Here is a 16278-nt window from a genome sequence, read left to right on the forward strand (position 1 = left end):
GGAGATGAAAATGAGCAGTAACTGACACAGCTAAAAGGCATAGTTACACGATTACACTGGCTCTCAGATACAATGACAGTGATTAATGTCCCTTTTAATCCATTAGTTTGTTTGTGTGCTCACTTATTATAGTCACCGGAGACTATTTGTGAAACCTCTGCCTTCAGGCCCCATTAGAGCCAAACAGATACAAGGGAAAGAGGTTGTGCGTGTGTAAAGAAGAGAGTGTATGTGTTGGAGAGCAAGAATGGGTTACTGTTTAATGTTCAGTCCAGTTTCCTAAAACCAAAGCAGTGAGAAGCTCTCTCTCTCTGAGGATTGCCAACCAGCAAGTTTCTAAGCATTTTAAGAGCATACACACCTACTGCTGAGTAGACACACCAAAAGCTGTGTAGTGTGGCTCACAGATAGCTAGATCGATGGATACTTTATTGATCTCTAAGGGGAAATTCAACCATGCATTTTAGTGAAATATAGTATGCACAGAAACACACGCCTTTGATTGGATACCTTTACTTGCAAGCAAAGCTCTTCAAGTGGAGTGCGTTGGATCTCAGGTAACTGGTAGTTATCCAGGAGGCTGGCCCTCAGTCCATTATACAGGTGATAACATTTCCCTGGAGACACTCTGCCCAGACACAAACACACACAAAACAAAAGGGACACAGGAAATACAATGTCACACTGCATCCATTAGGAAAGTCTCTTTGATGAATGCAAATTGCTACTGGCTAAATGTAATCAAGAGTTCAATCATGTGTACAGGTAGAGTACAAAAACATTTAAGCCTATTTTTTTTTATTAATTTAGCAGACCAAATGAAGATATATTATATATTAAAATTATATTGTATTAGGTTTAAACTAAAAACCTGTATTTGGTTACACTTATAGAACATTTGATTTTATTTGAATATACTGAACTCTGTAATTCTCATGGATGGGGAGGGAGAGAAAGATAAGTAACAAAGGTAGACCGATTTTTTTTCCCCACATTTTCTGTATTTCGGACAGTCTAAGCTGCAATGTGGCTCAGACTTTATGCCGATAGTCAATGGTTTGTCTATGTAAGACTAGTCAAAGCTTGCTGATGTGAAAGTCAATTTGCTTTCCCACGAATAATGCAGTGCTATGGAGTTACTGTGGCAACGGGGCAGTGCGTGTGAATGTGCACAGGTACAATAAGAGGGGGTATACATTTGGGCATTTGTGAACAAGTATGAAAATGAAATGGTGTGTCAGAGCCTGTGCTGAGCAGTAGGGCAGATTCATGTAGATGCAAAACTAGAGACTGACTTATCTCTCTTTCATACAAACAAACACACTCTCGCTCACTGTCTAAAAAGCATGAGTCACTGTGCCAATTTAAACCCCAACATGTAGACACCAAACAAAACTGCACACACACAAAGCTTCAGGTTTTCAATGCAAACTAAACAACATCATCAAAAACATCTTTAACATATTCCCAATTAAAGTAGATTTCCAGTCCATTTAGAGTAAATAGACACAAAGAGAGATAACCAAACAGGATTTACGTATATGTGAGGAATGTGGCCTTCAACTTGAAAAAAAGCCAACAGGAAGATTTTTTTTTTTTCACTTTCCTATCAAATGACTGATAACAAAAGACTGAGATAACTATGAAGCTATTCAAGGCCACATCTTTCCTCTCTGTGTGGACTTAAAAAAAAAAAAAAAACCTTGAGAGAAGCACTGTCTCGACAGACAGACCTTTCATGAACAAAAATACTAGTCAGAAATGAAAAAACCTGGTGTCATTAGATTCAGGAGAAGGAGAAGTGTTATTAGATTCAGATTAAACAGGGTTTGAAATTCTATTATTTACTCACCCTCATGTTAAAAACCTATATGACATTACTTCCGCAGTGGGAAAAAAAATTATAATTAATTAGAAAAAATATTGTGTTCCACAAAATAAAAGAACGTTATGCAGGTTTGGAATGACATGGACTCATTTTTGGGTGAACTATCCCTTTAATGTTAATCAAATAACAAGAAAAAGAGAGAAAAAAATCATTCACTGTTCTTGGCTAACTTTTGTAGCTTTTAATACGAAACAATGAAGATTTAATTTATAGAGTGAAACCTGTATATTTATCTATTATGTTTTTTTAATACATTTGACAAATTGATTAATTTTTTTTTTATTTCTGATAAATAGACCTACCTGAAAAACATTAAGCACTGGTTCATTTATATCTTTGTTTCATTATATTAATTTGTCCTTTCGCTGAATTAGTTTTTGCTGTGATATCAAAGTTGGTGTTGAGAATAATACAATTTTCAAGTTTTGAAAGTCTAACATTTTGATATTGCAACAACCTTATTTCAAGCAAAAATAACTATATTGTGATATATAGTTATTGTGAAAAAAAAAAAAGACTCATATTGTGATTACCTACCCCTCTACAAATAGCACAAGTCATGTGGATAACATTTTTATGGTTTGCATTTTTTAGGGGCCAAGCACCGAAGGTGCGGAGGCACCTATTGTATCTGTTCCCGTTCTTATTATTATTATTATTAGGGGCCAAGCACCGAAGGTGCGTAGGCACCTATTGTATCTGTTCCCGTTCCTATTATTAGGGGCCAAGCACCGAAGGTGCTTAGGCATCTATTGTATCTGTTCCCGTTCCTATTATTAGGGGCCAAGCACAGAATGTGCGTAGGCACCTATTGTATCTGTTGGCATACCAAAAATAATTATTATTTTTCTTCCGACTGTTTGTCCGATTTTCACTAAAATCGAATCGTATCATCTTCAGACCGTGCCGACTAAAAGTTATGGATTTCGTGTCGATAAACGAAACCGTTTTCGTATAGCGCAGCAGCAAATTTGAGGCATGATGCCGAAAGGACTATTCAGGCTTTATCTCTGCAATTCCCTGAACATATAGACACCAATCTTTGTATGTGTCATTGTCACTTCACTCTGACCACATCACATCAGTTTTGTAACTGTGCCACCTATTGGTCGAAAGTGATAATCCATTAAATCATATTTTTAATTACTGTTTATATGATTTTTCAGCCATTTCGCCTACAATCCTCTTTAAATGTCTTTAATTGCTCATTGTTGCAGTTGGTCTGACACTTTCAGACATGTTGGCATGTCTTGTCATCTGATTCTGCTTGGCCCCGACAATTGCTGCTTGCAGCTATATTTTTAAATAGTTTTGGTCACTATGAACTGTCAAAAACTGCTGTATCGATTATAATGGTCATTTTCTACAAAAGAAAGTACTACAGAATGAAGCAATATGTGGATAAATTCATTTCTTTAAGTTTCATAAAAATTCACTGTGGAATAGAAACTAAAATCCAAAAAGAGTGTTCTACGAAAAAAAGAAAAAACTTAAAATCAATTTTATCCCACAGCATTTCGGTGATACAAGCATACACTGCATATCCTCCTGAGAGGTTTGACATTCTTCCAAGGGGTGCAATTCCTACGACTGAAATTGGTTTTGATACTTGTGAATGGATTGAGGAAGCGCTGCTGATATATGGAGGGAATAACATATAAAGGAGGATAAATGAGGGGAGGGAGAGAGAGGGAGAAAGATCTGTACCTGCCAGCACGGCCCTTCCTTTGTTTGGCGTTGGCTAAGCTCACCCACTCCGCTGTCATGGTCCTGATATTGTTCTGGGTGTCAAAATGAGTTTCCTTAATCTTCCCTCCATCGATCACATACACAACATCATCTATCGTAATACTGAAAGAGACAGAGTTTGAAAGAGAAATATCACAAGGTATTCATGATGACACAGAAGTAGAGGAAAAAAAATGTCCTCTAAAGTCAAAATTGGCAAAATTTATAGTCTTAATAAATGTCCCTGGTCATGATTCATTAGGTCACATTATTCTAAGAGGGGGAAAAAATTTTTCTTGCCGTCTGAAACTTTTCTGCCTGTAACAAAAGCCAATAATATCATGTGCTAATGTTTCCTACCCTCCCCCAAGAATCCAAACAAATGCCAATGGATAAAATCAAGTTGAGTCTTAAGTTATTTCTCACTGAATATTCCGTTTCACTAAGAAATGTGTCTCTTACAGTCACCATGAAATCAAAATTGTAATTTCTTATTTTTTTTATTTTTTTTTAATGGAATACTGCAGTGTTTATTATAAATGATTTATCCATGCACATATTTATTATTATTTTTAATAATAGATAAAATTAGATTTTGTAACATAGGATAAGAATCCTAAATCAACATAAGATTTGCTTCTGTAATAATTTTTTTTGAAAAATCCTAAATTAACTTGTCAGATCTTAACTTAAGACTTAAGATAGAAAGTTTCTGTAATACCGTAATACGCCCCCTGAACATTTTCAGAAATGGAGCCATTGCAAAATCGCTATGCTATGGCGACCATTTTGCTTTCCGCCATAACTGAATTATGTATTTTGTATTATAGCCTATCTCCTGAACCAAACATTGTAACACTAATGTCAAGGGTCACATAAATAAATGAGGAGGGATCAATCACCATTTACCAACAGTTATATTTCCTTTAAGTAAAGCATACATTTTTAGATCATACATGTCTTGACAAAATTACATGAGGCAGAGCATTTGGAAGTAAAACCTTATAAATGTACACCCAATATTAAAGTCCAGAGTTACTACAAATGTCCTTGGTCCATCACACCATTGTAGATGTTTAAGATGTTAGAAGAACATCATCCACATTTGTTCAACAAGGGTTAATCCAAGGAAAAAGTGTCTTTTCATTCAGGAGTTCGGATATACTTCCACGTTGAAGATAATAACACAAAGAACTTGAACCAGTTGAGAAGCCCTCAAAATCAAGCAGATACCAAAACCCTCTGGTCAAAATAAAACAAACAATACAACATGAGGTTCAGCAAGCAAAATACTTTCGCACTATAAACCTTTGTTAATGTTAAAGAAACAAATAAATCAACTCACATTGAGATATTGAACACAGATGTTCCTCAACAGGGTTTTCCAAGTGAAAGCATGGAAAGAGCATGTGCTCTCAGCTAACAGGCATTCCTAACTCACACTTCCCTCTTCCTTTTACTCTCTGGCCTGGAGAGATCTCCCAGATAATGGCTCCCCGGGAGTGAAATTACAACTTGCATTCAACATAGGAGACAAGTAACAGTTCACTAAAACTGTTACACCCCCCCTCCTCCTCTCAGAAGAAGGCCTGACCTAGCCGTAAAACCTTTTCAGATTTTCTACATGGTATGTCTCAACTTGTTTAGGTTCGGTTGACAGCTCAACTCTGTAGTTTACGTTATTCAACTGTTTCAAAACTTTGGCAGGCCCATGCCACTTAGGAGCTAGTTTGGCCATAAAGGCATCCCTTGCATGAGACAACGGGTGAGTACGAACCCAGACGAGTTCCTCTTCCTGGAAGGTCTCTTGCCACCTCTTCAGGTTGTAGTACCTCTGTTGTCTGCTCTGGGCTCTCGCAACATTTTCTTTTACTCTCTCCAGAAGTGATTGCTGACGTTCAACAACTTCATATGCAGTGGTGTTTTAATGCTTTAGCCCTTTTAAATAATAAAGGCTTTTTACCTTTTGCATCCTACTGAGTGCCTGGACCTGGATTTTTTTTTTTCAAATTCTTTTTCATGAACTTCATACACAGATTGGTCAGGATCAGGCGAACGATATTGGAATAGTTCAAGGGGTCCTTTCAACTTGCGTCCTAGAGCGATTTCCGCTGGGGTATACTTCGTACTCTCCTGCCAAGCTGAATTGATTGCAAACCCGAACTCATGGATCCATTGGTCCCAATTCCGATGATTGTCCTTGACATATGAGGCAATCATGGTCTTAAGAGTTTTGTTTACCCTTTCTGTCAGGTTAGTCTGCGGATGGTATGCAGTGGTAAGTTTTTGAATGGCACCCCATTGTCTGCAGGTAGCGTTCAGAAGTTGTGAGGTAAATTGTGGTCCTCGGTCTGATACCAAATACGTAGGTACCCCCCAACGGGTAAAGATATCTTTGATAAGGATGTTAGTTATCAAAGGTGTCTTAGCTGACCGCAAAGGGAACACCTCGACCCACTTGCTACAGTAATCCACAGAAACCAATAAATACCCATTCAACTTCGAATGAGTATTAGGACATGTTCCCCGAATTAGGACATACAAAAAAACTTCCAAACCCATCTAAGGGTAAAAATTTAATTGATGTTCAACAAATAAAAAACGGATATAATACAAATGAGCAAATGATAAAGCTTGGGTTGCTGAATATTCGATCCCTTACTTCAAAAGCACTTATTGTTAAAGGTCCTGTTCTTCGTGATCCCATTTTTCAAACTTTAGTTAGTGTGTAATGTTGCTGTTAGAGCATAAATAATACCTGTAAAATTATAAAGCTCAAAGTTCAATGCCAAGCGAGATATTTTATTTAACAGAAGTCCCCTTTCAAAGCCTACAGCGAATGGCCGGTTTGGACTACATCCCTCTACTTCCTGCTTTAATGACGTCACTAGAACAGTTTTTTGACTAACCTCCGCCCACAGGAATACACAAAAAAAGGGGGCGTGGTCTTGTTGCGCTCCCACTGAGAAGAGGAAGAGTTGCGTTTGTAGAGTGTGTTTGTCGCCATGTCGTCGAGATGCTGTTATTTTCATCCCGGAGTCAAATCACCTCTGTTTGGCCTGAGCGCATGCATCTCCACGTTATGGTAAGAGGCGTGACCTTTCCCGGCAACGTGCGCTAAGCTGCTGTCGAATCACAACACAGGAACCGCTGGCACAATCAGAACTCGTTACGTATTTCTGAAGGAGGGACTTCATAGAACAAGGAAGTCATCAGCCCGTTTTTAGGACAGTGAAAACAGCGGTATACAGATAAGTAAATTGTGTGAAAAATACTGTGTTTTTTTTTACACGCGAAACATGAACATGTTATATTGCACACTGTAAACACAATCAAAGCTTCAAAAACACAGGAAAACCGGGACCTTTAATGATGATTACAGACTATAACCTAGATGTGCTGTGTTTGGCAGAAACCTGGCTAAATCCAAACAATTACATTACTTTAAATGAGTCCACCCCACAAGATTACTTTTATAAACATGAACCTCGTCTGAAAGGCAAAGGGGGAGGTGTTGCTGTAATTTATAGTCATATTTTCAGAATTACTAAGAAGTCTAGTTTCAAATATAATTCTTTTGAAGTGTTGGTGCTTAATGTAGCAATATATAGTGTAAATGTAAATCACGATTGAGATTGTTGCTGGCTACTGTATACAGGCCACCAGGGCACCATACAGACTTTATCAAAGAATTTGCTGACTTTCTATCAGAGTTAGTACTGGCTGAAAATAAAGTCCTAATTGTTGGTGATTTCAATATACATGTAGATAACGAAAAAGATGCATTGGGATTGGCATTTAAAGACATTCTTAACTCTATTGGAGTAACTCCAACACTCTATTGGAGTTAGATAATCTCCATTGCATGCACACTTTTGTTCCCCCCACACAACAGGATTTCTGATTCGATTTAAGATCAGTGCAGTTACAACGTTCTTCAGAGCAGATTCAGTCACTCTTAACACCTTATACCACAGGAAAATCTGATACGATAATCTGTAGAACCATCAAGATAATCGGGACTATACCTGGCATTGTCAGAAGGGGAGAAATTGGTCCAAAATCACCTCGAATATCTTGTAGTGTGTACCCAGCATAAGAAAACAGACATCATGAACAGGCCAAAAGTGTCCAGCTGAAATTCAAGACATGTGAGTTGGTTGATGTCATTGAGGAAATGGGAAACCCCTTCGCAGAGGACAGCAACAACCTTCTGAAGCTGAACTCAAGAGAATTAGCAGACCTAGTTGTTGTGGATGCTGTTCGGGCTGCAGAGAGGATGGGCCAAGAGCAGTACAAACTCTTTATTGCAGAGAAGATGCAGGGCACGAAAGGCATCACTGTCCCTTTGAAGAGGAACAAGAGGACAGTCCAAGACAAAACTTGCTGAAACATGAATGTTTTCCAGACTCTATATTGCCTGTCAGACCCGTGTTGGGAACCTAGAAAACTTCTTCAAAAAAGAAAATCAGGCCTACCCTCCATCACTCTCACTTCATGGTGGACTACGCTTGGGAAACAAGGATGATCTGCCTAGAAAACAGTATAAGCAGTGCCCCAGACAGTGCCTCACGAAACAGTGAGGTCTAAATTAGCAGCAGATATTGTATGGGACTGCTATGAAGTTAACAGCTTAAAGTCCCAGAAGTGGGGAAAGGGGACAAGAACAAGAGTGGATGGAAAAAACAAGTTAACAAACCAACTGGAAAGGCTTCCTGAGAGTGAAAAAAAAAACAGAGCTCTTTTACTTTCTGACAAGGAACCTTGTGGAAATGTTGACTACCAAACAAGTTGTTTAGACATGCGGACCCAATTATCTCACCCACAAAAATCTGATCAGATTGCCCCTTGCACACATGAAGAGGCACATACAAGGATGCTACTCCATGCAGCCGGTGCAGCAGAAAAGGATTTAAAAAGATCACTCTGTGCACTGTGGACCAACTGTTGGGGTTCTAGTAGGGCTGGGAAAAAAATCGATTTGATTTAAAAATCGAGTTGGTAGGTCAAATCGATTCATATTTTCAAAAAAAAAAAAATTCTTTTTTTTTTCTCCCCCTCTTCAGTATAGCGTACAATACATACATTTTGCATTCGCCTAATCTTCCTTCAGGTTTTCCGTAGCACGCTCCCTGCGGCGCAGCCCTCGATGCTTCACGACATCACGTCAAAAAGACTTAGCATGTTTAATTTTTTAACGGTCCTCCACGACGACGGCGCGCGAGTGAGTGAGGGAGAGTGAGTGAGAATGTGTGTTCGCGAGAATGAGTGTGTGTGTGTGTGTGTGTGTGAGAGAGAGAGAGTGAGAGAGAGAGAGCGTATGTGAGTGAGTGTGTATGTGCGAGTGAGTGAGTGAGTGAGTGTGTGTGTGTGTGTGTGTGTGTGTGTGTGTGAGAGTGCGTGTAGGCTATGTGAGTGAGCTTGTGTATATGTGTGAGTGAATGAGTGTGTGAGACGGCTCGCGATGACTGGTCGGAAAACAACGTGTAGTCTGACATGTTTCTTGTCCACGACATGACAAGATTTTTAGGAGTCAAAATCGTGTAATCTGACACAGTGACTATCGTGACAGACAAAAAAATCGTGTAATCTGAACCAGCCATAAGAGTTACCTCAGGATTTTTTGTTGTTTTATTAGCTCAATCCAAATACAGTATAAATAATTTGGATGTTTAACAATCTTTGTTGCGCACTGCACAGTGACTTTTCAGTTAGAGAAAGGGTTTGCCTTTGCAATTTTGTTTATGTTGATGCACTTTAATTAAATACAATAAATATATATTTTTAAAATATATTTACAGTTCGCAGTTATTTTGTTTTAAATGGGGGGGTGGGGGAAATCGAATCGAATCGTAAATCGAGTTTTTTAGAAAAAAAAAAAAGAAAAAAAAAAAATCGCCCAGCTCTAGGTTCTAGCCATTGCACGTGTCAGAGCTGGACATTGAGGAGTTGTGGGTGGCATTTGGGACTGGCAAGAACTTCAGATCAGGGTACCCCCAGGATCCTCCAACTTAAATTCAAGGCTTTTTAAGACCTTTTTAATACCATTTCAAATGAAATTCAATGCCAACTTCGTACCAATTCTGACAGAAGTATGAGGGGAAAATGTCAAATCTGTATACATTTTAAACCCTAAAAAATAATTATGTACAAGTAGACTATCTGAATTAAATAAAACATTTTATTTAAATTATCAGTCATATTTAATACATACGCGGCAGCGTTGTAGCGTGCACGTGTGTAGGCCAATGTTAATTTTGGCAGCCATTTTTGATTTAGTCTTACTCTTCATCTTCAGACAAAAATGCTTATTGGTCTTAGTCACATTTGAGTCACTCTGCCTTTCATAGTTTTAGTTGACGAAATGTGTTTGCATTTTTGGTCAACTTTTAGTCATTACTTTTAGTCAAACTGCAGTTACTTTAATTTTGGTAACTATTTTATATGTAGCCTAGTCTTTAGACAGAAAATGTCATAATTATTCTCTCTAGGCCAATTCGATTATGCTTATGAGAAATTAAAATTAAGCTAACAGGCTGTATTGACATTGCACTCTTTAGCAGTAGCACTTGTGCAATTCTACATATCCCTTTTCCTTAGTTCTCCAATTTTTTAGAGTGCCGTACCCCCTCTCTTCCACGACTGCAGTCACATCTTTCCATTAAGGGACAATATTTGCCCCATTTAATCGATTTTTCCATTTCATTTTTCACCTTTATAATACTTTTAAAAATAAATAATGCTTTAAATAAAACAATGTTCAATAAATATTCAATGTTAAAAAACGTTTAATATTAATAAAAATATGATATTAAAATCGCCAGTAGGTGGCGGTAACTCATTGTCTTTGTCAAAGTCACAGATTTTGTTGCAAAATAGAGCAATAAGCCTGTTTAAAATTTAGTACATCACTTAATGTTACCCTTTTTTTTTTTTTTTTTTTTTTACTGTTGTATAAAATCAATGTCACATTTGAAATCGTGTGGATAGTTGGGAAACATTGCATTCTTGCTCGCATAATGATCAACATTAAAAACACTGCTGTATATCAGCCTGCAATTTGATCGCAGGTTTAGTCGCACAAACAGCGCAAGCGGCTCATGACAGATATTCTCAAATGAAGATCGCTGAACTCCAGCTTGTCTGTGTTTTCAGATCATCCGCGCTTCTTCAACAATGTAGAGAGCGCGCGCGTGGATGGTTGTGGCCAGATACTACTGAAAAAACATGCTCTTTTAACAGAAAAGCTCTGATTAGTAACCATCGTAACGGGTGCGCTCGCTTTCTCGCGTTCTTCTATGACGTGAAGCGCGAGGTGCACTCAACGTTACGTGACTAATTTTGAATTAGTCTACATTAGTAACAGCTAATTTTGTTACGGTATGAATTTAATCATAGAAAAGGCAAAAAAAAAATAAGACCTTTGTAACGAAATTCAAGACTTTGTATACCAAATTCAAGGCTTTTAAGGCCTTAATTTGAGATTATCAAATTTAAGACTTTTTCAATGCTTTTAAGACCCCGCGGGTACCCTGTCAGATACATACCTGGCCATGAGATTGCCAAGTCTCAGGGTCCTGAAAAGCTCTTCCTATGTTTTATGCCTTCACTGGCTGTGACACAGTCTCTGCATTTGCAACCAGGGGCAAGAAGACAGCATGGGATACCTAGAATGCAGATGACATGGCAACAGAGGCTTTCATGGCTCTGTCAAAGGCTCCAAAAAGCATTCCAGAGGAGGTCATTTCAATTGTGGAGCACTTCACAATTCTCCTCTATGACTGCATCAGCAGCGAACTCAACATCGATCAAGCTCGTCTTGAGTTGTTCACAAAGAAAGGAATGAAGAATGGAGCAAATCTCCCCAACTAAGGATGCACTGGTGCAGTCAAATCAAGTCACCTTCATTTATATAACGCTTTTTACAATATAGATTGATTCAAAGCAACTTTACAGTGATAATAGGAAATTCATTCACCAAAGATTGTTTTGGCTGTACAGCAGCTCCAGGAGAAAATCATTGTACAGCTTAAGTAATGAAGTGTCCAGCATAATTTCCATTGTAAAAATCATTAGCTATTAACTTAGGGGCAGCTTACACAACACCGTTCTCAACTGAAAACAGAAAACCCTCAATGCACTCCAGCCGTTCATCCACACGACAACGGCAAGCTCTTGAAAACGAGTTTTGAAAATGATACCGTTCACATCTCTGTGTAAACTTCAAAAACGCGAATCTGTGAAAATGGCGACGGCATGCACATGCGCATTACGTGTTTAGTCCACAGGCATGCACGTTTGAATGTGTATGTGCGCGGGCGCGTAGTCTTTCTTTACAAAGTGCAGCACCTCAAAAGAGCAGTGTACCAAGGAGGACACTGTTGGCGACAAGCGCTTGAGGGGGCACCAAATATGTCATCTCCAACAGTTTGGGTTGGACGGACCCAAGCGATTGGAGACCATTGTGGTCAACTCTTCCACAGGCAAGCCAGTCCATCCTTGAACTCTTAAGTTGTGGCTGCCGGGGGCACTGCAAATCCCCCCCCCAAAAAATAAAAAAAACCCTTCTTAAAGTGCACAACTCTGTGTCAATGTGGAGGAGACTGTGAAGGAAACATTGAAGAATAGGTTCAACAACAACAAAACAATCACACAAATGTGTTTCTGAAATATATATATTTTTAAGTAACTCGTCATTTTGATGTTCCTAAATCCGTACCGCTGAAGACGCAGTGGCTGAGTTTTGTTTTCGAAGGGAATATTCCCCACGATCAACATCAATGCTTTCATGTTTGCGCAAATCATTTCACACACCAGACTGCTTTATAAACGAACGTTATAAAGCTGGTTTTGCTAAGAAGCTGCTCCTGAAAAAAGGATCGGTACCAACTATTCGTGTTCCTGCTGCACCTCCAGAAGAACTGAAGTGAGTGTAACGTTTTATTAACCTTTATATTAATATTTATATTAATCTTTGCAAATCGCTTGCTGCACGCTTCACAATGAATGCAGCTGTTTATACTCAGGGTACATTACGGCATGTTTTCTATGTACGACGTTCTCAATATAATTCATAATCCCACGTTTATAATGAACAACGCGTTATGGTTATTGTGTTATTATTACAACCGGTGTACGCACAGAACAGAGGGGTGGGGTGAGCAAAGCTCATTATCATTTAAAGACACATGCACTTAAACGGCGTGCTGAAAACAGAGCTGTTTTTGACCAGGTAAAATGAGTGTTTTCTTACAATACTAATGAGAATTTTTAATTAAACTGTATTATAAACTTTTCATTTAGACCCTAAAGAATCATATTAGCTTGTACAAAAATGGCATTATATGACCCCTTTAAGCTATGTTGCTAAGGTCATATTGAATATTCTATTCTTTACAGTCACTGTATTGTCAAGGTTAATGAACAAAAGGATTAAGCTTTTTAAACTCTACACAACATGCATACAACAGACATGATATTATAAAGTCTAGCCTAAGTTCTCAGATACTTTGATTTCCTTCTCACAACCCTGAATTCACTATTAACTATTCACCTGAACAGTTTATGATGTTATATACATGGGGGTAGACATCACCTTTTCTGTGTTATCATATTTGATTCAGGAGATATGATACAAAATACATAATTTGGTTATGGAGGAAAGTAATATGGCTGCCACGGCCGCCACAAGGCGTTTTTACGATGGCTCCATTTCTGAAAATGTTCAGGGCCCCAAACTGTACAAGAGTACCATGTACCAAGTACCAAGTTTCATGCTTTTATGAAAAAGTGAACATATCACCTCAAATTTTGCACATCACCTGGACATCACCTGGACTAATTAACATTAGTAAATGCATTAACTAAAATCAGTTAACGATGAGCAATACATTTGTTATAGCATTTAATAATCTTTGATAACGTCAATTAATAAAAAATACAATTGTTTATTGTTAGTTCATGTTCAGGTCCATTAAATATTAACAGATACAACTTAGTTTTAGTTCATGTTAATTTCAACATTTACTAATACATTATTAAAATCAAAAGTTGTTATTTGTTAACGTTAGTTAATGCACTGTGAATTAACATTATACAAACAATGAACAACTGTATTTTAACTAACATTAACAAAGATTAATAGATGTATTGCTCATTGTTAGTTCCTGTTAGTTAATACATTAATGTTAACAAATAATATATGTTTTTAAAGTGTTAACAAATAGAACCTTATTGTAAATGTTACCAATATTTATGATGAAATATGAGAAAGCTGAAATAACAGAAATGAATCTCTAATAACTGATCAAAGTTCACCATCACAGACTCCAGACGTTTATTACCAGAGACCAAACATTTCAGCGGCAGAACAGCCTGATTATACTGAATGCAATTAAAAAGAGCTCCACTCATGAATTTATATATGAAACCCCATCAAATTCTGGCTGCTTTCAACTCTTTGTTGAGTTTGTTTGTACCGAGTACAGACAACCCTCAAAGTCTGTTTTAAAGCTGTGTGTTGTTGAGTTTTAATAAGCTGGCTCCATTGCTACTTGGCCACTGCATGGTTCAACTTTTGCATACTGATGGCACCAGCAAGAAAAGCAGCAACAAGAGTTAATTATTCATTATCAAACAAAACTGACAAATGGTTATTTGAATCTTGACAGAGATTATTTTCATCATACAGTACAACAGACAGAAAAGCACAAAACACACAAACAGAAAAAAATATTTGTATAATCATGAGCACATTCACACAAGCACACCTGGTTTCTGCGATGTTGGTAGCAATCACAATCTTGCGCACTCCCGGGGGCGGCTTTTTGAACACCTGAGGGGAGCAAAGTGTCATTCATGAAAATAATAGCACTATAGAAAGTTTGAGGCGCTGGACTTCACATAGAGCTTAGCGAATTCAATTCAGCAGTCAGATGGGAGGGAAAGATCGCATTTGAGAGCTGTTGTGGGAAGCAGAGACCTTGCCACAACTATCTACAACACTCACCTGAGTCTGAGAGACCGTGGGCATCAAAGAGTGGAGGGGGATGATGATAAACCGATCTGAAAGAGAGCCGAGATTTGAGGAACTGTGTATTTGTCATTTCTTCTGCGTAAAGACAATAGTAGCTGTGCCCAAAAAGAGTGGGTCACTGACCATTATTGTTTCATACTTTGAATTTTGTTTTGCACTATTTCATGAAAACTGATTCATTTTGTTGCTCCTATAAGAGAATGCATTAGCTCACTTATGAGGGTGTGAAAAAAGCTGTTCTAAATTTGAATAAAGAGGGGATACAGTGAATTGGTCCGCAGAAAATTGTGCTTCCCTCTTCATCTTTATAGCACACTTCCCATTGATATAAATGGATACACAGCATTCTCTGATGCACTGTAACTGTAGATCTTACCATTGCTGGCTCAATGCAATCTCTCTCTTTTTAATCACACAAGTAAAGAGCGAGGGAAAGTGAGAGAGCCTTTCATACCATGTTAAAGGGTTAGTTCTAGCCTAGAAATCTAGACGCACCCTAGCGGCAGCAAATTTTATTTTGCAGCCAGGGTCGTCTAGCAACTCTCCGTTGGCTTGCGAGCTGGAAAAAACAAACTCTAGTCAACCATAAGTAAGCATAAGTTTATCAAGCGACTAGAATACTTTTTGTGCACAAAAAAACCCCAAAATAACGGCTTTATTCAACTATTCATTTTCTTCTGTGTGGGCCTGATCTGAATTCACCTGGTGACGTATGCTCACTATTGGCCGACGCTGGTCATGTGTGTGATGCGTGAGCCTACGTGGTGACGTACAACACAGAAGCGCTGCGCTGTTACACTACGTGAATTCACTCAGGCCCACACAGATCCCATAGAAGCCTATGGAGGAGTGATCCAACTCTCAGGGGTTTTTTTGTGCACAAAAAGTATTCTAGTCGCTTGATAAACTTATGGTTGAGCCACTGTAGTCACTTGGACTATTTTAATGATGTCTTTACTAACTTTTCTGGGCCGGCAAGTTTCGATCCCATAGAAACCTATGGAGGAGTGATCCAGCTCTCAGATTTAAAGGACAAGTTTAGTATTTTACACTTAAAGCCCTGTTTACAGATCGTATCTGATGAAATAGAACGGTTAAGATTAAAATTTGGACACATGCTCCTGTCCCGAGAATTTTAGGTTTATTTCGCTTTCCCCCCCACCCCCACAATGGTTGTCTAGGTGCACTGGAACATTCCTTCCTAAAACACATTAAACTTTCGTTTACAAAGACGTGAAACTCACCGAGTGGTCAGGGGTGTTCACTGGTATGCTCACTCAAAAATCACTGAAAAAGATGCCTTCCAACAGGTGTTTTACCATTAGTTGTAAAACTGTGGACCTATTTTTCCAAACATCTCACACCCGTAGATTCTTCCGTTGAGAGCTTGAATAATAGACACTCCAGCCCAGTTGGTGGCGATAATGCACCTTTGCCAATTGCAAGCAAACCACTGGCATTTCATTGAATACACAGAAGAAGCAGAAGAAGAAGCGGCGGAGTAATACCGTACCTCACACAGCTCTTTCAATACAACTCAATGGAGTTGGACAAAAACTACGATAAAACCTGTTGGAATGCATCTTTTTCAGCGATTTTTGAGTGAGCATACCAGTGAACACCCCTG

General features: G+C 38.4%; 1 protein-coding gene across 1 annotated transcript in view; it reads right to left on the bottom strand.

The window, feature by feature from the left end:
- dhx36 (DEAH (Asp-Glu-Ala-His) box polypeptide 36) overlaps positions 1-16278 on the bottom strand; it is a 142470-nt gene that overhangs the window by 37794 nt on the left and 88398 nt on the right. The window contains exons 13-16 of the mRNA XM_084409512.1: positions 14625-14680; positions 14386-14450; positions 3596-3739; positions 511-628 (exon numbers count right to left, since the gene is read on the bottom strand). Of these exons, the coding sequence (XP_084265638.1) occupies positions 511-628; positions 3596-3739; positions 14386-14450; positions 14625-14680 (383 nt within the window). The remainder of the gene's footprint in view (positions 1-510; positions 629-3595; positions 3740-14385; positions 14451-14624; positions 14681-16278) is intronic.

The sequence above is a fragment of the Rutilus rutilus genome, assembly GCF_951802725.1.
Source record: "Rutilus rutilus genome assembly, chromosome: 5".
Lineage (NCBI taxonomy): Eukaryota > Metazoa > Chordata > Actinopteri > Cypriniformes > Leuciscidae > Rutilus > Rutilus rutilus.